Raw genomic sequence first — 22,778 nt, forward strand, 5'->3', positions numbered from 1 at the left:
CTTGCATTTGTTTTATACTAAACGAGAGCAATATGTCTGATATAATGATTTAATATTGTAACTGTACATAAAGCTGAGCATGTCTGATATATTTTGGGAGCAGAGGAGCAAGAGTGGCTTCATAAAAAGCTTCTTCTTGGCTTTGCTGCTACAGCTCTCCTCACTGACCTGTAAGACAAGCACAAAAAGACAAAGTGATTTCCAACATGTAAAGATATTATGAGCTGAAGACATTTAATAATGTGAAGAATAAATCAGCCTGCATGGCAGCAGAATTACTGAGAGAGCTTCCTGATGTGACTTCAGAATAAACTGCTGCATCAGCTGCAGGACTTGATTTTCCTGTGAATGAAGAGAAGATCATTGAAAACAATAATATCATTAACCAGGAGGAAACTGGATGTCTCCACTAATGCAAACATAAAAGAGTATAATAGATTTTATTAACAAACTAACAAATACATAAATTTAAATATTAAAATAAACAGATTGACATTTTAAGAGCAGATAAACATGTTGAACAATATTCAGTGGAGATGATGGCAGACTTTGCTCACCTTTGTTTTTCTTGGCTTTTTCTTTTTTGGGCTGTTTGACCTCAGCATACATCAGACTGTCCTCTAAAAGAGACGTCAGAGCTCAGGACACATTTGTTCAGCACAGATATGATGACAAGAACATTACTACAGAGTAAAAACATGAGAGAAACTATTTAGTTTGGGGACATATAGATGGACAATACCATACTGTACAATAACAATATCATTCTGTATATGAAGCAGACAAACTTACACTAAACTCTGAACGGCCCTCGATGTGTATAAGATTCAACTCTGCTGATGTGTAGTGGTCGTATGTAGTAGCTAAGCTTGGTAAGTGAATAACTAAACTCCATGTTGACCTATAATTACCTGCAATATAATGACGTGATGACACATTCAAGTACAAACACTGAATGAGACTGTTGTGACTGTACCTGCAGCTCCCGTCTTCACCTCAGAGTAAACAGCACTCTGCTCTGGTTTATGATGCTTCCCTGTTAAGATGATCAGATTAATGAAAATAATTAAAACATTTTAAATATTGTAAAAACTTTCCAGATTTTTTTCTACACTGAGTGTTTTGTGTACTCACTCTTCTTTCCAAAGTTTTGAAGTGTAATCAGAGAGTATGTGACGTCTCGGGGTTCATCTGCACCTGAAATGTAAAAATGTTTGTAAACACATCACATGCAGTTAGTCTCCTTAAATCAAAAGCTTCTTGCATCTCTAGCTGCTCTGAGCTTTTCTAAATATGAACTGTACCAGTTCCAGTTTCTTCCTCTTGTGTGATGGATTCATAGAGGTTAGCATCACCTTCATGAAAAGAAACCAGAGTCAGAGTTTCATTTTAATGTCATCAGTCAAAGAAACAGTTTCATAAGTTGTGTTTAAGTCAAATCCAGGACTATCAGATATTTTCAGAGCATGAACCCATCATGGTGTTACTGTTTGTGTGATCCACACAGATATGTGGTCACAATTGTGAGTTAAGTGTCGTGATATATGGAGGTTACTATGCATGTTTTATTTCGCTGGTTTATTGGTGTAATTTAAATCCACAATGTCATGTAAGTTTCCTGTTGCCAGGAGAGTGTATAACACTTTGGACAGTAGGGGGGAGCAGCGTGCTTTGGGAACTGAGTCGGGTGCATAGCTGCCGTAAGTTTTCCATTCTGGCAAGACTGACCAGGCGAACGGCAGCGTGTCTCCTGTGTTCACTTTCTCTCCTGTTTTACAGGTCAGTAATGTGGTCAAAAACATAAAGAAATACACAGCTGGACACTGTGATACTTAGACTTTCATGACATAAGACGGGTCTGTGATATGTGATCTATTACACTGTCGCTATGTGAGCTACTTTAGCTCTGTAGGATGTTATAGCTAGGCTGTATGCCTGGGTAACGCTAGCAAGCTGTTGCAACTGCGTATAATACCCCATATAATAATAAGAAGCACCAACCCGGTTGGGTTTACAGTTCCTGACAAACTTGTAGCTTTGTGTTCATGACAAATGTTTTGTATAACGTGTCTGTAAAGTGTTCTGAGCCTGCCTGAAGTCATGTGTAAACTTGCTGTTTCAATGTTAGAATCTAACTGGTCTGAAAAAGAGACATATGAAGCGAGAGAGCTAATAAGAGTACGGCCAACAAAGATGCTGGCAAGGACAGTAGTGCAGTAATGTTGAAAGTAGAGTTTCCTTTCTATGATAAGACACTACCATGATGATGTGAATTATTTTGTTTATCTGTTTTATGGGAAAAGAGGTGTAGTTGTCATTTGTTTCATTCATTTCAACCCTTTGTTGTTTTATGCCAGTAGTGTGGATTAATATTGAAATGTACTGGTGGAAAACAAGCCATGTGAGGGAATGAGCAGTTACAGTGCAATTGAGTTACCAAAAGAGTGGAGCAGATATGCTCGTGTTGTATGAATAAATTCTGGCAAGACTGACCAGGCGAACGGCAGCGTGTCTCCTGTGTTCACTTTCGCTCCTGTTTTCCAGGATCATAATCTGGCTACGCGCCCACCATAGTGGGGCCTGTAACATTTGTGTTGCTCTGATATGAAACAATAACATTTGTGGATTCTTTCAGTCGAGTTAAAGATACAATCAGGTTGTAAAATCCTGTTTGTTTCTGATCTTTTGTGCATGTAGTCAGTTGGTTATTTGGATGTTTGTCCAACTGGATTTTGATAAATGTTCTTTGAAAAACTGCTGAGCACAAACTGAACCTAAGAAATGTTCCTGTTAATGGAGACTGAATGAAAAGTCAATATTAATAATGATAATAAAGATCGGTTTAAGTGCTGACCAGGATGAACAGAGTTGTATTCATGAGTTTCATTCTGGTTGACTCCATGATTTGTGGAGGAGCCCGGACTGTGACTCTCAGACTGGATCGACCTGAAACATGAAATAAACACAATAAACTCAAAAGTAACTGATGTTTGTTTAAAATAATAATAAAAAGTATTTTACCAACCTGGTGAAGCAGGAATCTGTGAAAGAGACAAATGTTATTACACATGTTTGTGATGTCAATTGTTCCATTTATATTTTGTGTCATGAGATCAGAATACATGTATATGTGTGAATAATTAAAGTGTATGTATTAAATAAACTCTCTAATGCAGCATGAAAAGAAGAGGCTCTTACACTTGGACTGTCTGCAGCGATACAACAAGAGCAGGAGAATAATAATGAGAGAGACTCCACAAACCAGTCCAACCATCAACCACACAGGAGATGAAGAGCTGTCAGCTCCTGACACAGTTACTGTGACAACAAACAATAATTAATTATTAATAAACTTTAATTATATTTAATATTTCATGACAATTCCATAAAAGGTCTCAAAAAATTGAGCCAGCTGACTTCGAGCCTTAAAACAAAAATACTTTATAAAAATCCATCAAATGTTTTGATCCTGCTCACCTTTAACTGACATCCAGCTCTGTGCTGACTCTCTTCCTGAGTACTGACACTTGTAGAAACCTTCATCAGACTTTGACACTGCAGAGATCTTCAGCTCCCCTCGGGTATCATTTTGAATAAGTTTGTCATTGTGATAGAAAAACACATTGGAAAGTATTTTTTGTGTTCTCAAACTGCAGCTCAGACTAACTGAAGCTCCCTCAGTCACAGGATGAACAGGACTCACCAGGATAGGACCATTACCATCATCTGTGACACAATCACACACAATTGTTTCAGTCACATCAGCTGCTGCACACTTTGAGAAAAAGTTGACAAACAATAATAAGAACAGATTGTACAAATGCTTTTCATCATCAAGATCTGATCTTGTATTTATAAACTACTGTAAGTGTCCTATTTTTACCAAATAATTTCTGTAGTACTTGTTTTGAATCGTGATCTGTGAAACTTCATCTCTTAAGGTCTGGCATATTTTTTGCAGCAACAGGAACAGCAAACAAGCATCTGACTAAATTAGATGATCAAGTTATATTTATTATTGTTGTAGCAGTGAGGTGTGGTTTCAGCACAGCTGCAGGAGGAGAGGTGGAGCAGAGTAGTTCATGGAGATGAGCACAGTGCAAGTAAAATAAAGAAAGTTTGCTGCCCTGAACTCCCTGTCTTGCTCTGCACTGAGAACCTACATACAGCATAAGCTTTGATACAACTACATCTTTTTACATTATAATCTTTAGGAATAACCCTGATAGATTTGAGCATTTTGGTGATTGCTCTTGGCATTTTTTTGCTAATTGGTTTATGGCAAGACTTAATGAAGTGAGATGAACAATCAGAACAAGATAAACAAGAATCACATTCACAGCAAAACTGAAATAAATTGACACGTGATGTTCAAATCATTCAAAACCAAGAAGTAAATGTATAATAACAAACCCTGCACAGTGATGTTGACTGCATTGCTGAACTCTCCTGATCCAGACTCACACCAGTACACTGTATAGGTGCTGTGGTCACCCTGATGACATTTTTCAACTTAATGCTAACTTAATTCTCAGGTGGGGATAAGTTCCCATTCTTTTACTTCATCACCGGAATCCTCCTCATCAGTCATTTCTTGGTCTGGATTATATTTTATTCCATCTTCTGACACTTCCGTATCAATCCATCCTCACTGTCAGTTTTCTGGTCTTGCTCCTCATCACTAGTGTGGTGATCAAATATGGATTAAAAAGCCCCACATAGGGTACATCGACCTGCCATGAGTGACCTTTGAGCAAGGCCTCAACAAAGCATTATACATCAAAGCAATGAGAAAAGTTCAATCCTTTTGAAACAATGTTGCAGCTGTCTGTGAGAAATGGCAACACAGGAGCAGTTTCTGTGCATGAAAGGCTCTAGTGAAGAGCAAGATGTTTGTGTGTGTGTGTGTATATGTGTGCATCCCATTTTTAAATCGGTTTAATTTAACCAGAAAAAAATGAGGGCTAAAAATGACAAAGTCTTACTACTTGGAAGCAAAATATAAAAAATGAGGAGTAGCTCAAGACTATTGCACATTGCTTTATATTCCATTTCTCTTTTATGCTATCAGTGAAATTAAAAGGGGTAAAGGTAACAAAAGGTGAAAAAGTAAATTCAGTTTGACTTGATCATAGTCAGAAATGAAAAGATTGATTCTTCTTTCAGGGTTCACACGCCGTTTTCAGGATCAAATTTTTAATCACTTTCGAGGTCCATTTTCAAGCTTTTCCAGCACGTTTCTCCCCCCAAAAATGCATGTTTCCGTCACGGCCTGATGGATCAGCAGGTAGCTGATCAGATGCGTTGTTGCCTCTCTCTCTCTCTCTCTCTCTCTCTCTCTCTCGGTGGCCCAAGCACCCGTGAAGTGGAAACATCTAAGTCTCACTGATGCGTCCAGCATTTAAGCAGAGGGATGGCGGCCAATCATCACTGGATGGTTTCATGACTTGCATCCCCTGGACCCGTCCCTGTTTTCCGGGTGAAGATCCCTAGTCGATGATTGGAGAGTGACTGGCAGCGAGCAGTGAGTGGGAAAAGAAGAGCGAGTGTTTGCCCCTGTCCCTCCCCACCTTGGATTCCCTGGAGCCTGGACCCCTGTCACACTTGTATATAGCACAATTCCCTGCACTGTCTGTAAATACACCTGGTGATTGTGAAATAAATCCCACTGTGTCTCCTTAAACCGAAGAGTCCTGCTTGCGAGTCCTCAGTGAACCGAGACAGTTTCACTTTCGCATCACTTCAGTAAGACCATGTGAAAATAAAAACAAATCATCCAAGGTTGATTTAAACGCCTTTGTATCTCTTTTGTTAAAACATAGAAAAACACACCCCAAAAAACACTGCAAAAGAAAAAGGTTGCCTTATATGCATATAGTGTATAAACTCAAAACACACATAAACTTAAAAATTAAGGTGTACAAATGTTAACAAATCAACTTGTTAGAGATATTCATGTCCTCTTGAGAAAAAAAAACAACAACCCCACAAAACAAGAAAACTGCACCAAACAACACAAAATAATACACAGCAAGGCCAAATGAATAAGTCTTCTCATCAGATATTGATGCTTCCTTTATTATATGACACAAAACATAGGAGACAGATATTTGTTTGTTTTTTTTTAAAGTTAATTCCCAATAAAATTATAAGATGTTTAACTACATTGCTGTCAGTATTCTTGGTGAAGTCATAATTATCACCATTAAAGTGTTTGTGCTATTAACATCATGTACAGTAAGACAGGCATGGAGAACAGCACTGACAGGGAGAGGCTTTGAATAGATGACACACTCCGTTCAATTCAACGTTAAAAACTTTAAGAATGCACAAGCATCTATCTAAAATCTATTTATCTAATCTATCATTTGTGATATTATTATGTACAATTATAATGTATTGTTCATCTCCCTTAAATAAACAGGCAGCCTTAAAGTATGAAATATTCATATACGAAAACACATATATATATATTTCTATTGTCTCAGTGGCTAAAGGTGCTCCATAGACCTCAATATGAGCTGTGTGAAGTTGTTTAATGTTTATGCGCTCATAATAAATACATTTTGAATGAAAGTCGGGGAACATCGGCAGCACAAAAACGTGTCTATTCTTTGTGCTCATATGGATCAGTCCCACAGCTATTTCCCCCTAAAGCAGGGGTCTCGAACTCCAGGCCTCGAGGGCCGGTGTCCTGCAGGTTTTAGATCTCACCCTGGGTCAAACACACCTGAATCAAATGATTAGTTCATTACCAGGCCTCTGGAGAACTTCAAGACATGTTGAGGAGGTCATTTAGTCATTTGAATCAGCTGTGTTGGATCAAGGACACATCTAAAACCTGCAGGACACCAGCCCTCGAGGCCTGGAGTTCGAGACCCCTGCCCTAAGGTGTTGCCAAAGGCACCAAGTTAATACTTGAAAAACCTGCAGCAATACACAAAACAATAAACAATATTCTATTTGTCTTGAATGACTATCGTCCAGTTGCTTTAACACTAGAAGTCCCAGAGAAGAGCCATTTGGCTTTTCTACCTATAAAACCCACCGTCGAGCCAAATGGCTGGTAGGCTTTTAGCTAATATCCTTAATCACCTGTGAACAGCTGCTTTTGTTATGTAAATAAGGTGGGGCCATGCTGAACCACTTGGAGTGGTTAGTTTCCTGAGCCACAAGGAAACTTGTGTTTCAGTTTGCCTTAGGGAGAAATCAACACACATGGGTGTATTTCCTTTGTTGCTGAGATTTATTGATAAAACAGTACAAAAAAAACAAAAATAAAAAAACAACCATTTGTACACATATTTACAAATAACAATAAAAAGTGAGTGAGTACATTTCAACATTTTCAGCAATCACTCACAATCCTGGCACTGCCATGGTATCTGTAGTCTGCATTTACCACATGTGTATCTGTAGCAGTGAACACATCGCACAGTGGCATGATTGTTCTTGCATTTGTGTTTGACCTGACACATGGCTCTTTTTCCAGGGCTAGGTGTGGAGGGTTGTGTCCGAAGCAACTGTTCTTTTCTTGCCTTCTTCCCAGCCATATGAGAGTTAGCCAACTCTCTTGCAAACTCCACCAGGAAGTCCACTCGTCTTTCCTGCGTCCCGTTGCATGCTTGATACAGCACATGTGCATTCAGTGCTGCCATGTCAATCATGTTATAGAACACGGCAACTGGCCAGCGCCGTGTTCCTCTGCGGACCGTGTACTCCCGCACCATCTGGTCCATCACATCCACGCCACACTTTGTGGTGTTGTAAAGGCTGACAGTGTTTGGCTTCCTTTTGGTGGTGTTATCAGTCTGAACCACGCTGTGCATGCTGCTAAGAATATAGACTGTCTTCTTCCGTTTGGCCGCATACGCCGTCAGCGTGGCAGCAGTGGTTGAAAATACCTAAGAAATAAGATAAATTGTTATTTCCATAGCACTTTTACACACAATGAAACACATAAACATAGAACCACAAAAGACCTGCAGCCTACCTGAGTGGTGAATTCATTGCGATTTGTGTATCTAGCGGATTGAGGAATTTCCCGGCGAATCTTGCTGACTGTGCCGAGGATGGTGGTTTTCCGTCTAAGAAGTTTTTGCGCAAGTGAAAGCGATGTGAAGAAATTGTCCGTGGTAACATTTCTGCCCTTGTCTAGGAATGGTTCCATCAGCCTCATCACTACATTTTCAGACAGTCTCTCCCCACTGGACGATTGGGGTCCTTGCCAAGATATGTGAGGACATTGCAAATGTACTTGGATTTTAGGTCGCAGGCCACCCAAAACTTGATCCCAAACCTGTCAGGTTTACTTGCAATATACTGCAGGAAACAGCACCGAGTCTTTGATGGGAAGAGCTGTTCATCAACGGTGATATGTAGACCAGGGTTGTAGCACGTGATGCAGTTGGTGACAAATGATCCCCACACACTGGAAACTGCAGCGAACTTATCAGTCTTTGCTCGATCACTGCGGGTGGACCTGTCATCAAAGCGTAGGTGTTGCATGATGTCTTGGAAGCGGTTACGCGGCATAGTTCCAATGATCTGTGGGTTTCCCAGGTTTGCTGACCAGCAGTCACGTAGTGATGGAACCCTAGTAACCCCCCGCAAGATCAAGATCTTTGATCAAGATCAAGATCAAAGACTCGGTGCTGTTTCCTGCAGTATATTGCAAGTAAACCTGACAAGTTTGGGATCAAGTTTTGGGTGGCCTGCGACCTAAAATCCAAGTACATTTGCAATGTCCTCACATATCTTGGCAAGGACCCCAATCGTCCCAGTGGGGAGAGACTGTCTGAAAATGTAGTGATGAGGCTGATGGAACCATTCCTAGACAAGGGCAGAAATGTTACCACGGACAATTTCTTCACATCGCTTTCACTTGCGCAAAAACTTCTTAGACGGAAAACCACCATCCTCGGCACAGTCAGCAAGATTCGCCGGGAAATTCCTCAATCCGCTAGATACACAAATCGCAATGAATTCACCACTCAGGTAGGCTGCAGGTCTTTTGTGGTTCTATGTTTATGTGTTTCATTGTGTGTAAAAGTGCTATGGAAATAACAATTTATCTTATTTCTTAGGTGTTTTCAACCTCTACTGCCACGCTGACGGCGTATGCAGCCAAACGGAAGAAGACAGTCTATATTCTTAGCAGCATGCACAGCGTGGTTCAGACTGATAACACCACCAAAAGGAAGCCAAACCACTGTCGCCCTTTACAACACCACAAAGTGTGGCGTGGATGTGATGGACCAGATGGTGCGGGAGTACACGGTCCGCAGAGGAACACGGCCCTGGCCAGTTGCCGTGTTCTATAACATGATTGACATGGCAGCACTGAATGCACATGTGCATGCAACGGGACGCAGGAAAGACGGGTGGACTTCCTGGTGGAGCTTGCAAGAGAGTTGGCTAACTCTCATATGGCTGGGAAGAAGGCAAGAAAAGAACAGTTGCTTCGGACACAACCCTCCACACCTAGCCCTGGAAAAAGAGCCACGTGTCAGGTCAAACACAAATGCAAGAACAATCATGCCACTGTGCGATGTGTTCACTGCTACAGATACACATGTGGTAAATGCAGACTACAGATACCAATGGCAGTGCCAGGATTGTGAGTGAGTGAAATGTACTCACTCACTTTTTATTATTATCTCTAAATATGTGTACAAATGGTTGTTTTTGTAGAAATATTTTTTGGTTTTTTTGTACTGTTTTTATCAATAAACCTTTTGGAGATTTATTTTCCTGGATGATTGAGAATGCATCAAGACGAACACAAAATGAAGTTCACAGCTTTTAGCAGTTCCCCCTCCCCACACACAAACAAAGAGGCAGTTTGCAGTTAGAAATTCGCAATCATTCACACACCCCCACTCCCCTCCACAATTCTCAGGTAACGACCCAATTTACATATGAATTGATGCTAACAGACTAGCCAAGTTAGCTTCCACTTGGCTGACAGAGGGTTAGAAAAGCCTGGGACTTCTAGTGTTAACACCCATAATTGCCAAATGTTTCGAACAGCTCATCATGTCCCACATTAAAGCTGCCATCCCTGCAAACCTTCAGCTCTGCCTTCAAATACAGTTCAACCCCACAAACTGGTTAATAAACTAAGCAACTTAGGACTCAGCAGCTCACTGTGCAGCTGGATACTGGACTTCCTGAGCAACAAATGGTGTGACGACAACAACCTGCATCTGAACACAGCCAAGACCAAGGAGATGGTAATTGACTTCAGAAGAACAAAGCGATCTAAGCACTCTACCCTCTACATTGATGGGGAGGAGGTAGAAAGGGTAGAAAGCTTTAAGTTCCTCGGAGTCCACATCTCGGCCGACCTTACCTGGTCCACAAACATCTCCCACCAGGTAGGGAAAGCACAACAAAGGCTGTACTTCCTCAGGAAACTATGTCAGGCCCAATTACCCCAAAGACTGCTAGTAAACTTCTACCGCTCCACCATTGAGAGCCTTCTGACTTACTGCTGCACACTCTGGTTCAACTGCTGCACCACGGAGGACAAGAGGAAACTGCAGCGGGTGGTGAGGGCAGCAGAGCGGGCAATCGGCACTTCACTAACCCCCCTCAGAGACATCTATACTGGCAGACTTCAGCAGAAAGCCAGCATCATCATCAAAGACCCCTCACACCCTGGACACTCACTTTTTCCCCCTTCCCTCTGGTAAACGCTACAGGTCCATCGGGTCAAAGACGAACAGACTCAACAGAAGTTTTTACCCACAGGCTGTCAAACATGCCCTACCTCCTCCCTGATTGGAGGATAACTGCACTGTCAACACTCATGGACATTACACCTTATTTATAAATCATATTTCTGTTTATACTTCAATGCAACCAACACCCCTACCTCTTTAAACTGTATTTATTATAACATTATTCAGTATAGTTCCACTATAGTACCCCCCACTCAATGTGCAATATCATCCCCCCCACACACACACTCAGTGTGCAATATCACTGATCACACTGCACCTCTCAATGCACCTGCTAGTTAGATGGCATGTATGTGTATGTATATAGATGTAAGCGTGTATGTGGAAATATGTGTGTGTATGCATGTATGGATGCAAATATGTATATATACATATATGTATGTATGTGCGTGTATGTTTGCAGGTGTATGGTATAACTTGTACATATCTTTCTTGTGTAAATGTAAATTTGTCTGTTATTGTGTAAATACTTACGCTATTGTGTACTCCACACACATGGAGAGATGCCAAACTGCCTTTCACTGTTCTTGTAACAGTGACAATAAAAAGCTATTCTATTCTATTCTATTCTATTCTATTTACTTGGTGACAACTTTAATCAGAAAGTCTTCAGTTGGCTAGTTATGTATCAGGCTAATGTTTAAAGCTTTCACTTGAGGAAGGTAACTCACATTACTGCTACTGCTAAGTAGTGTTAGCCAAGTTCACGGCATATTCCAAATATTACCATGTCATAACTAAGCCATAACAGTGCTGCTGTACTGCATCACATTCAGTGCATTTCAATAATTTCTCCAGCGAGTTTGATAGATAGAAAAATAATAATGATAATAATAGTGATAATAATGATAATAATACTAATAATACTAATACTAATAATAATAATAATAATAATAATAATAGAGTACCATATATGTTATCTACACATACTCGAAGATTATTTACTAGGACTCAACTATCATGTGACTCGAGAGCGCTAACTCCACCACTGTCATTTTCAAGCATACACTTATTAAAATGGCAAGCTGCATGATAATGCATTCATTGGAGGAGGGTCACACATTGAAACAGACAGAGGTGCAAGACAGCCCAGGCAGAGAAATTCTGCTTTTAGACTTTGCGACTCATTTTATTTCTCTATCTCATAAGAAACCTATTCAGTCCAATAGTTATTTGTGGTGAATGAAATACAGCTACAGTTTCATGCACCACATCTGAAATTCAAGCATTTTTCAAACCTTGAAAAGACAATATTAAAATTCAACAATTTTCAAGGATTTCAAGCACCCTTACAAACCCTGTTTTATCCAATTAGTTTTTAAATGGGTTTATCTCAGTCAGTAAGACAGATGTTGGTGAACAAAGGTTATGACATAAATTGGTTTATTGAGAAGATAAACAGAATCAAACTGACCTGCAGACCAGACAAACTTTGTTGACTGTGATCAGTGTGATACTCTGGGTCTCCTCTTCCAGCTCTGCACACATATCCTGCTGTGTGTGTCTGTCCATGAATGATGTAGGAGTCCTGTGCAGTCCCACTGCCATCAGGTAGCAGCTCATAACTGGAGGATTTCTCTGATAGATCAGGAACAGCTTTATACCAGTAGAAGCTCCATCCTGCAGACGGATGTTCAACCTCACAGTTCAGAGTTACTGAGGTTCCAGGACTCAGCCATGATGGAGACACAGTGAGGACAGGACGGGGTTTATCTGTTCAACAAAGATTTTCTCTCAATGTTTCGTCTCTTAACTCTGAATTCAATGTCACTAAATGTTGACTCACAAATATTTATGATGAACTTTAAGAGTGAGACTATCTAAACATGTCAAATATCTCAACATGTACTAATAAAAACACATTTTTACAAACTGTTTCTATTTCCAGCTTAAATGAACTATGACTCTACTTACTGTCAGAAACTGTCAGTGTGACTGAATCACTCCACTCTGTTGTTTTATGCTGTGAACTTTTCATTCTGCCTTACAGCGATAGTTTCCACTGTTGGATGATGAAGCAGATCTAATCCTGTATTCATTTTGATTTGGAGCTTTTATCACGCTGTTTGTTTCCCACTCATAATCCCACTCAGTGTCTCCTCCATGGATCTCACATCTGACAGTGATCGTCTCTCCTCTGTATATCTCAGACCAGTTTGGATACAGAGTCACAACAGGCCTGTTTGAGACTGTTACTGTTCAAGAAAGTACAATAAAAACGCATGAATGTCAAAATGTTAATGCCTTTTGTTCTTCATCTTACTCCTTAATCAGGAATTCGACTTCATGTTAAACTGACCAGTTTTCCCAATCCTGACTGACTGGCTGTCCTCTGTGTAGTAAACTGGGTTTCCTCTTCCTCCTCTGCACCTGTAGAGTCCTTCCTGTGAGACACTGATTTGTCCATTTGAGTGGAAAACTGCATCTTGTGTGGTCAGGGCTTCAGAGGATTTCTCATCTCTGTACCAGTAGTATTTCCATCCAGATGATGATGATGGGTTCACAGAGCAGGTCAGGGTCACACTGCCCCCTACTGGAACAGCTGTGTTATCAGCTCTCAGTTTGGCCTTTGGTTTATCTGCAGTTCAGTTTAGAAAAAGAACAAAAGTCAATGACTGAATCAAACCAGTTGAAATAACTTGGTGGAAATATGTAAATAATAAACATCACATAACTTTAATGGTGAAGCTACAACAAACTGTACAACTATCACACAAACACAACACTAATCTTTCAGATTTAATTTGCTGCATTTCTAAGTTAAAAACACACATGAGGAAAAATCAGTGGATTTAATGTTTCTTAGTGGATGTGGTGGAGCAGCTGAGACAGATTCAGCATTTGTTCTGCATTTCATCTTTCATGTATTAGAGCTGCACAGCAGAGAAGTTACTCTCATATGTTTTGTTCTCTTCACTGTGAATAAAAAGCTGCTGTTCAGGTTTTTGTTGTTGGAATAAAAACTAAACATTTTACTGACCAACATGAAAGACAGTTATAAAGCTGTAAGAAAGAAGAAGTGCTTTTTCCTTATTTAGATACTCTGGATGAAAGATCTTACATGATACAGTCAGTGTGATGATAACACTCCACTCAGTTAAGACATAGTCCCTTCTGCCCCGGCAGCTGTATCCTCCACTGTCAGACTCAGTAGCTCTGATGATTCTGTGTTCATTGGATGTTGGAGGTGTGTTTAACTTGGCTGCTCTCCATTCATACGTCCACTGAGCTCCTTCACCTCCCTGAATCTCACATCTGACAGTGACTGTCTCACCGCTGTATATCTGAGTCCAGAATGGCTGCAGGGTCACAGTGGGCTTACTGGGAACTGTTCACAGAAAAATATCCAGTTAGAGACAAATAGAAACATAAAAATTCTGCTGTTTAAAACATGAGAGTAACATAAGTGAAAAATATATATATAGCACAGCTGCACAGTAGCACAGAGGAAAGAGCTCCACAGGGTTATACAGGTCACCCAGAGGATAGTCGGCCATCCTTTGCCCTCACTTGAAGAACTGCACAGCTCCCGCAGTCTCAGGAACATGAAGAAAATCCTTCAGGATCCATCTCACCCAGGTCATGCACTGTTTGAACGTCTACCTTCAGGCAGACATTTCAGAGCCATAAAGACAAGAACTAACAAACTAAGGAACAGCTTTTATCCCTCAGCCATCACCATGCTGAACGCTGAACAATCAGATCCAACACAACTCTCATATACAGTGTTTACATAGTTACAGCACAGTCTCATGTTTACACCTGCAGGTACGGCTGGTATTTACATCAACACTGTAACAAAGAAACATTGTTTTGTTGTTTGTTATTAAAACAAAATCTGAAACTTGTCACTGCAAGGTCTCATTTTTCTTTGGAATTTGAACTTTTGGAGCTAAAACACATTTTTTAAAGGTGTGAATCGTTTTGTTGATGTTTTCTGGAGAGCACATTCTCTGTAAGGGTGAGTCCTTAATCTCACCATTTTGGACTTAAATCAAAAACAAAGTTGAATAAATGTTTGTATTTTCCCACCTCTCCAAGTAATCTTAATGAGCAGAAAACTCATTTGAGGGTTAATAAACTCACAGCTATTAGATAAAGTTGTTAGCACACATTACATAATGACCTCTTAGTCTGGCAGAAATAAAAAAAAATAATTCAACTCACGAGTTTCTGTAACTGTGACGTCACTGCTGTCCTCTGTGTAGTAAACTGGATCTCCTCTCCCTCCTCTGCAGTGGTACAGACCTCCTTGTGAGACACTAATAACTTTGTTTGCTTCATTTCCTCTCATGAGCTGAGCTTTAGAAGAGACTGAATCACGTCTGAACCAGTCAAACTTCCAGCCATCAGAGCCCTCCACAGAGCAGCTCAGTGTCACACTGCCCCCTGCTGGTATGATTGAACTTTGTGCAGTCAGTGTGGCTCTGGGTTTACTTGCTACTGAAGAAACAAAACCATTAAAAAATTAAATCATCATCATGATTATATTTCTTACAAAACTAATCACACTTTAAAAATTCACGGAGTAATTTATCTACAAACACAAAAAATTAATTATTTTCACCGCATGTGACACATTAGACTGTTTAACAAACTAAAGATTTCACTGATTTATCATTCTCTTATCAAACTGTCATCTCTGTACATTCCTCTTTAAATTGCTGATATTTTAAGAGCCTCCATGGTGTCTCTCCTTTCTGTTTGCACAGTGAGAAAAACTGTTGTAGCTGCCTGCAGACAGCTGGATCATTGTTGGAGTTTTCCTGTTAAGACAGATGTAAACATGAAAACATTAAATGTCAGCATGAATCATGGTCCAACTTACATGAAACTGTCAGTCTGAAGGCATCACTCCATCCTGTTAAGAGATAGTCACTGCTACCCCGACATCTGTAGTCTCCACTGTGGGACACTGAAACTCTGCTGATCCTGTATTCACTGGATGTTGGAGGGCTGTTTGTGTTGGGTGCTGTCCATTCATATTTCCACACCTTTCCTTCACCTCCCTGAATCTCACATCTGAGAGTGATTGTCTCACCAGTGAATATCTGAGACCAGCTGTGCTGCAGCTTCACAGCAGCCCAAACTTTCCCTAACAAACAATCAAACACAAATATTAAACTGAAAAAATCATAAATCATATTTATAAATTGTTACGTCAGTTTAATCATGATTTTTCGTTTTATTTCACAACAAAATTTCACCCTCACCTTGTTTCTGAATTGTAACTGGAGCACTGTCCTCTGTGGAGAAAACTGGATCTCCTCTCCCTCCTCTGCAGTAATAGATGCCTCCTTCTGAAATACTGATAGTGTGCTCTGATGTTCCAGCTCCTATTTTCTGAGCTCCAGAAAACTGTGAATCACGTCTGAACCAGTCAAACTTCCAGCCAGCAGAGCCCTCCACAGAGCAGCTCAGTGTCACACTGCCCCCTGCTGGTATGATTGAACTTTGTGCTGTCAGTGTGGCTCTGGGTTTACTTGCTGTTGAAGTTACAGGAAAGACAAACATCAGACTGTCAGTTGCTTCGGGCAAAACTTTGTTATATAAAAAAATAATGATTTCAACATAAAAACTCAATAGTAATTAAAAAAATCCAATTTATTTTTATTAATAAATAATATATATATATTTTTAAATCCAGTAAGTGCTTAATAGGTCACAACCCTGGATGATGGATTAAGAAGATGGATGGAGTTCAATAATAGATCTCAGGTTTCTCAGGTAGGTCGGTCCCTGATCTCAGTGTGATTATCACACTTGTTACAAACAGGCACCAACAGCACAAGAAAAAGTGTCTTCAAAGCAAATTTGATGAGAATCAACAACTGGCAGCAGCTCACATGAGGACAGCACAGGTATCTCAGCTAACTGTTAGCCAGCTAGAGAGCCAGGAGCTAACACTGGATGTATATAACATGATGAAAACTTTATCAGAGTGAATCAAGAATCAGGTGAGACTGTTTTTATGCTCTGCCACCAAACTGTACTCCTAAATGCAGAGACAGGTGAACTATACACTGTTAGCTGATCTGAGGCCAGCTGATTGTGGAAACTCTTATTATCAGATTTTTTGTTAATCTGTTTTTTATTTAAATGTTTGTTTTAAGGATCATGATCACATAAAAATATATGCATAAAGATGTATAACCAGTGGACAGTCAGCAGCATTTATCAGTCACCATAATTTACACAGATGTTTTTCATACTGTATGCTCTCCCCGACTCCAACCAGGGCTGTGATGTGATAACAGAACTCTTCTCTGTTGATGATCAGCCTTTCCTTTTTTCAGCATCTGTATTTTCATTATCAGACAGCAGCTCTGCTCATTCTGTATTTATTGATCATGTTTGTTCAACAACTTCAAATAAATTATAAAAACAAAATAATTGTGTCATAATTCTGAGCTGCAGTGGTGGAAACTACACATGTGCAGATACTGAGGAAACTGAGATCATTACATCTGTGTTTAATATTTGTTACAATTTTCTCTGATTTTGTTACTAAACTAAGACAGAGAACAATATGACTGAATGAAATGTGTCCAACTTACATGATACAGTCAGTGTGATGATGTCACTGCACTTTAAATCAGCTATGGTGCAGCAGCTGTATCCTCCACTGTCAGACTCAGTAGCTCTGATGATTCTGTATTCAGATGTTGACGGTCTGATTAATGTGCCATCTCTCCAAACAACCAGCGACTGAGTTCCTTCACATCTGACAGTGACTGTCTCACTGCTGTATATCTGAGGCCAGGATGGTTCGAGGATCACGGTGGGCTTATTGGGAACTGTTCACACAAACACACCAAGTTGGAGATTGATGGAAGCATAAAGTCATTTTGAAGCTGAACTGATTTTTATTGCTGCTGTTAAGAGTCAAAAGATTTACTGCATCCTGGTGACATTTGGCCTTGAAAATCAAAAGATGTGTTTTCATGAAACAAATTAAAGCAGTTAATTAATATTCTGAGCAAAACCACAGAGTGACTGCACAGAGCTGCAGGATTAAACTGACTCATTGTTAATAAACTGATTTTCTATCTTAAATAAAACGATGCACAAACAGAGAGACGGTGTGATTTAAAATGGTGCATGAAATATGAAATATCAGAGCAAGAAATACATATTATATAAATGTGAAGAAAAGAAAGAAAGATTTCTCACCTTCAGCATTAACATAGAAGAGAGTACTGAGCACTAAAGTAAAGATTAAACATCATCAGGATCAAACAGAAAATCAAACTCAAAATGAACAAAAGTGTTTTTTAAAGATTAATTTTCACATGACACAGTTACTGCTCATCAAAATATTTCTGTGCATAAAACACTATTAATATATGAATTTGTACACAATGGCACGGAGTCAAGTGCAACCAGCAGCGGTGTATCCAACACGATACTCCAGACTAAATTGAACCAAGGAACCAGCCAACATTTGTCTGTAACTATCAGAAACATCACAAATATGCTTTGTTCAAACTCTCAGATAAACACTTCAAACCAGTGATACACTCTAATTCTCACACATGAGAAACACTTTCATTAATCAGTGCCATTCAAACAATGTCACAAATGTACTTACACAATAAGCCCGTCATGCAGAGCAAAGAGTGCCCCATCCTCACATCCAGCCCTGCTGCACTCTGATCCTCAGCTGATCTCAAACACTTTGACTTTACATCAATAATAAAAAGAGAAGCTGCATTTAATACAGATAAGACCAGAGTGTTTCTTCTGACTGTGGCCTCTCTGTGCTTCCTTTCCTTTTATACAAACCTCAAACAGCTCCTGTAGCTTTGACCACAGCAGTTGTGTGACGTCTTCACATTTCCTGTCCACTGCAAACATGCAGGCTTGCTTCTTGTGTTTTCTTCTTACCTTCTGCTGTTTCAGGTCAGTCGACATATTTTACCAGCTCATAATTATGTTTTATTCTCAGAGACTTTTATGTGATTTGTGCAGTGTGCTGTAGATCATCATAATGTTGGAATATTTTATCTTGACTCGTCTTATCAACCAATGTTTGTGGACATCCACAGACATTTATTGTGTCATACATGAATGCTGTCTTCCCAAAATGTGTTGTTCTCAGTTTCTGGCCACCACACTCACTCACTCTCCAGGATTATGCACAGACAATGATTTTAAAATATTTATTTTGGTTTCATCTGCCTCCAATATCATATCAAATATTACTCATACGAAGGTGCCAGTGTTCACATTTGCAACTGAGAATACTGATGGTTTGAAAGAGGAGTGAAGGAGGCCGTCTATGTCCACTGTAAGTGACCATCATTGACCAGAGGTGGTGGCTCATGGCGGCAGCTATCAGTCAGCTATAATGCAGTTTTGAGATCTCTGACCAGGCACATCAACCTCCACTAGCATTTTTCCTCAGATCACCTCAACAGGTCACATGATAGGGTGAGGAAAGGTCTCACAGTGATCTCACCAAACTCTCTGGTGATAATTTCTGAATAAGTCATCAATTAAAAATTCTGAGTTCCCAGATGTCGGATGTTTTTTCATGGAACGCTCTCTCAACTCAGATTTCCCGATCAGACTCTTTGTGTAACCACCTGGGTCTTGTTTTAGGGCCTCATAAGTATTTTTCCACTGAGTAGAACCTACCATTAAATAACATGATAAACGGGTGGCACAGAGGTACAGTGGTTAGTACAGTTGTTTCAAAACAAGAAGGCTGTGGGTTTGAATCCACATCCTTCATTCTGTTAAACATTTTCTTACAAAGGTTATGATTAAGATTTGTTGCAGTATCATCTACACACACTCACACATGTTGATATCCAAGTGTTTTAGATTGTTTAACAGCAGGTGTGTTTCTCCGTCCCTCCACTTTTCTGTGGGAAAGGAAAAATACATTACAATATGACTTCCTGTGTTTAGCTCGTTTGCAGCTCATGCATTTATATAAGTGCAAAGGTTTCAGGACATATCAATATGTCATGAGGTTGTAATGTAATAATAACACTCTGTGTTACTGCAGAGTCCAGCAGAAAGTTTGGAGTCAAACACTGACGTCATCATCACAGGTGTAGGAACCATTTCTGTAACACCAGCCAAACAGACACATTAGTATCAGTAGGTATAGATGATTTACTGGCTCCTCTGCTGGTTACAAAGCAGTGATTATACTTTGGAGTTTTGTGTTATACTGTGAGGAACTGGCCTGTTTGGAAGTTGCAGTAAGAAGAAAAACATATCTGTATCTGATTTTGTGGACAGAGAGAGTGATGGATGATTTTATTTATTTCAGAGATAAATGAACATTTACAGCACGTCCATGCAGAGACTCTTAAAGACATGAGCGTGAGAAACAAGCTTTTCACCGTTTCTCTTGATGCCCACATGCTTTATTTATCCTTTAGTCCAGCATGTGTCATCACCACAATAAAGCTACTTTTAACCTGTTTTCACACATTGTCATACCTGCACATTTCCACTGTGCTGTGTTGACTTTAAAGAAGACAAACGTTAGACTTCAGGCTGAAACCACAGGCTGCATTTCCTCTTTTCTTGGAGGCCCAGACAGAAATGTTGTGGTATCAGATTTTCAGCAGATAAAAATAAACCAACAACAGTCTTTTCCACACATGCAGTCATCACAGTCTGCTCAGAGAAACAAAGAGAGAAAAAAAATTAATAGGTGACCTGAACCACTGGACTGTAGAGATGTGTGATACCACTGACTTCCTTCCAAAGTAAAATTCAGGGCTGTATTGACGATACTGATCAGATACCCATACTTTGTACAAAAACTTGATGTTTTATTGTATTTCAAATTAAAGCTTCATAATGATTACAGGGCATCAGACTACTTGTCTTATTGCTTAATAATGCAGAATTATAAATAAAGAACCTGATCTTGTGCACTATTTGAACACATTGCCTGCCTGTAGCACTAAAGGACTCCGCGAGAGGCGTCTGTCTCCCCCTAGCAGCACCTGTCCCTGTCCTCTCCTCCTCTATAGTTGGCCTCAACATAAGTTACTGTGAGGTGTTTGACAAGGTTAGTGGTGTTGCCACAACACCTCACTGTCTTGCAACATGTTAGGAAACTGTGTCTTGGCTGCAACACATTTATACAGCCATATTTTGCATATGACTATGAAAGGTGGAAGAGAAAGAAGTTCCTTCAAAGTTAGACATCCGAATGATTTAGTTTCTTTCCACTGTGTTCCTGTTAATGATAAACTACAAATTTACCCCAAATTAGTAAAATATCGATATTTTAATATGAGAATCGATTTTAGAACATAAATAACAGGTATCGGAGGAATCGATATTTCAGTATCGATCAGCACACCACTACTAGGCTCACATGTCTTATGTACTATTGTCTGCAGGTTGAGCCATCATCTGTCAATTAATAATATTCTGAATCATCGAAATTGTCCCTTAAATCTTCATAATATCAACACCCCTGAAACAGCAGCAAATTGCACCATGGTGAGACCCAGAATTGAAACATTCAAGCTGAATACACTAGTGTGGAAAACACCAAGCAGCTGTACTTAGAGAGCATCTGCACCCCATAAGACCAAGAAGCTGAGAACACCAGCATGCTGTGTGAGAAACATGCATCTTGCCCACTGTCTTGCGGGTTCATGTGGCTAGAGGCACCTCTCTGTGGCTGAATGGCTGTTAACCCAGTGAGTGACAGTTTCTCCCCGCTGCATTGGGCCGTAACCTTCTGCTGTACTGAAGGACAGTGCTGCAGCCATGTAGCTCTGCTCATGCCACATGTGGCCTTCCCAGCCTTCCCACGTCACATAAATTTCTGGGCATCACCCTGGACTCCATCAGAGCCTCCATGTCCCTCATCCCCAAATGACAGCAGGCCTTCGGAGTGTGCCTAGACCCATTTGGGCTTCACTCGCGGGTCAGCTCCTGAGGCTGAGTGGCTCTACGGTTCAATAGCTGTTATATCAGTCATTGGGCGTCTCCTACATAAATATGCTGGAGCTGCAAGCTGTCATCCTGGCACTCAAGCAGTTTCTGTCACGACTGTTATGGTACCATGTTATCATCAAGATAGAAAGAAGTGGTCACAGTAGCCTACATCTACAGGTAAGGGGGCCGAGGGTCTCCCCTCCTCTGCACGATAGCTACCAGACTGTGGCAGTGGGCTCAGCCTCTTCTACTCACTGAAAGCAGTTTTTGTGCCAGGATCATTAAACGTGACAGTGGACATTACAATATGTCGAGCCCAATTTAAGAGGAGTGGAGACTCCATCCAGAGGTGGTCCACCAGATCTGGAGCCGCTTCAGAAGACACATTGTTATCTGTTCTTCTCCCTGCAGACGACCTGGTGCACCCCTCACCACAGGCTTTTCTCTGGGGCTTCCCTCCATACTCCCTCTTCCATTTATTCCTTCACCGGGTCAAAAGGAGGAGTTAAGGAGTTAAGGTTGATCTTGGTGGCCTTTCTTTGGCCCCACATGCTAGTTTTTCAGTTATCCTGCCACTATGGCCAGGACACCCCAGGAGCTCCCTGTTCTGATGGACCTCCTATTCCAGGTGAGGGGGTCACTGTTCCACCTTTTTTCAGTATAGGTCAGGGGGAGAGCCTCTACCCGATCTAAAAGTGAAAATGCTGCAGGAGTTTTCTGAGTCAAAATTGGTTGAGTTACAAATATCTCCCACTGGGGACCTGGACAAAGAGGCAGCTTGGAGCCAGGTTGCCCTGTGCTATCTCCATGCTTTGACACAGCATGTCTTGCTTACCCGGTCGTTCAGGAAGAAAAGACAGCCGTTTGTCAACTTCCACTCTGGAATTCTGGGGAGACTCCTGTCTAAGTCCGGATTGTCCCACAGGGTTGTGGAGGCCATTCAGCAGGCGTATGCCTCTTTGGATGTTCCCCTCCCTTTCAGAGTGCGGGCCCACTGTGTCACAACGTTAAACATTTTTAATCACTTTTCAGCCAGTAATCCATAAGAAATGTTTCATCCTTTCTAAGAAATAACTTTTATTTTTTCTAAACTTGTTCTTTGGAAACAAT

At 40.4% G+C, this 22,778-nt stretch overlaps 1 protein-coding gene across 1 annotated transcript; it reads right to left on the reverse strand.

The window, feature by feature from the left end:
* Positions 1-203: 203 nt before the first annotated feature.
* Positions 204-16,259, reverse strand: LOC134623371 (Fc receptor-like protein 4). The gene is given in 18 exon segments (XM_063468535.1): positions 204-342; positions 558-620; positions 977-1,036; positions 1,135-1,197; positions 1,305-1,355; positions 2,855-2,946; positions 3,026-3,041; positions 3,199-3,318; positions 3,478-3,719; positions 4,416-4,495; positions 12,160-12,458; positions 12,660-12,731; positions 12,734-12,934; positions 13,045-13,323; positions 13,807-14,073; positions 14,913-15,185; positions 15,574-15,840; positions 15,959-16,259. Coding segments are annotated over 18 exon segments (2,871 nt in total). The 3' UTR covers positions 204-217.
* Between the last annotated feature and the right edge of the window lie 6,519 nt (positions 16,260-22,778).

Source organism: Pelmatolapia mariae, unplaced genomic scaffold, assembly GCF_036321145.2.
Source record: "Pelmatolapia mariae isolate MD_Pm_ZW unplaced genomic scaffold, Pm_UMD_F_2 NODE_ptg000586l+_length_34331_cov_1, whole genome shotgun sequence".
In the NCBI taxonomy this organism is placed as follows: Eukaryota; Metazoa; Chordata; class Actinopteri; order Cichliformes; family Cichlidae; genus Pelmatolapia; species Pelmatolapia mariae.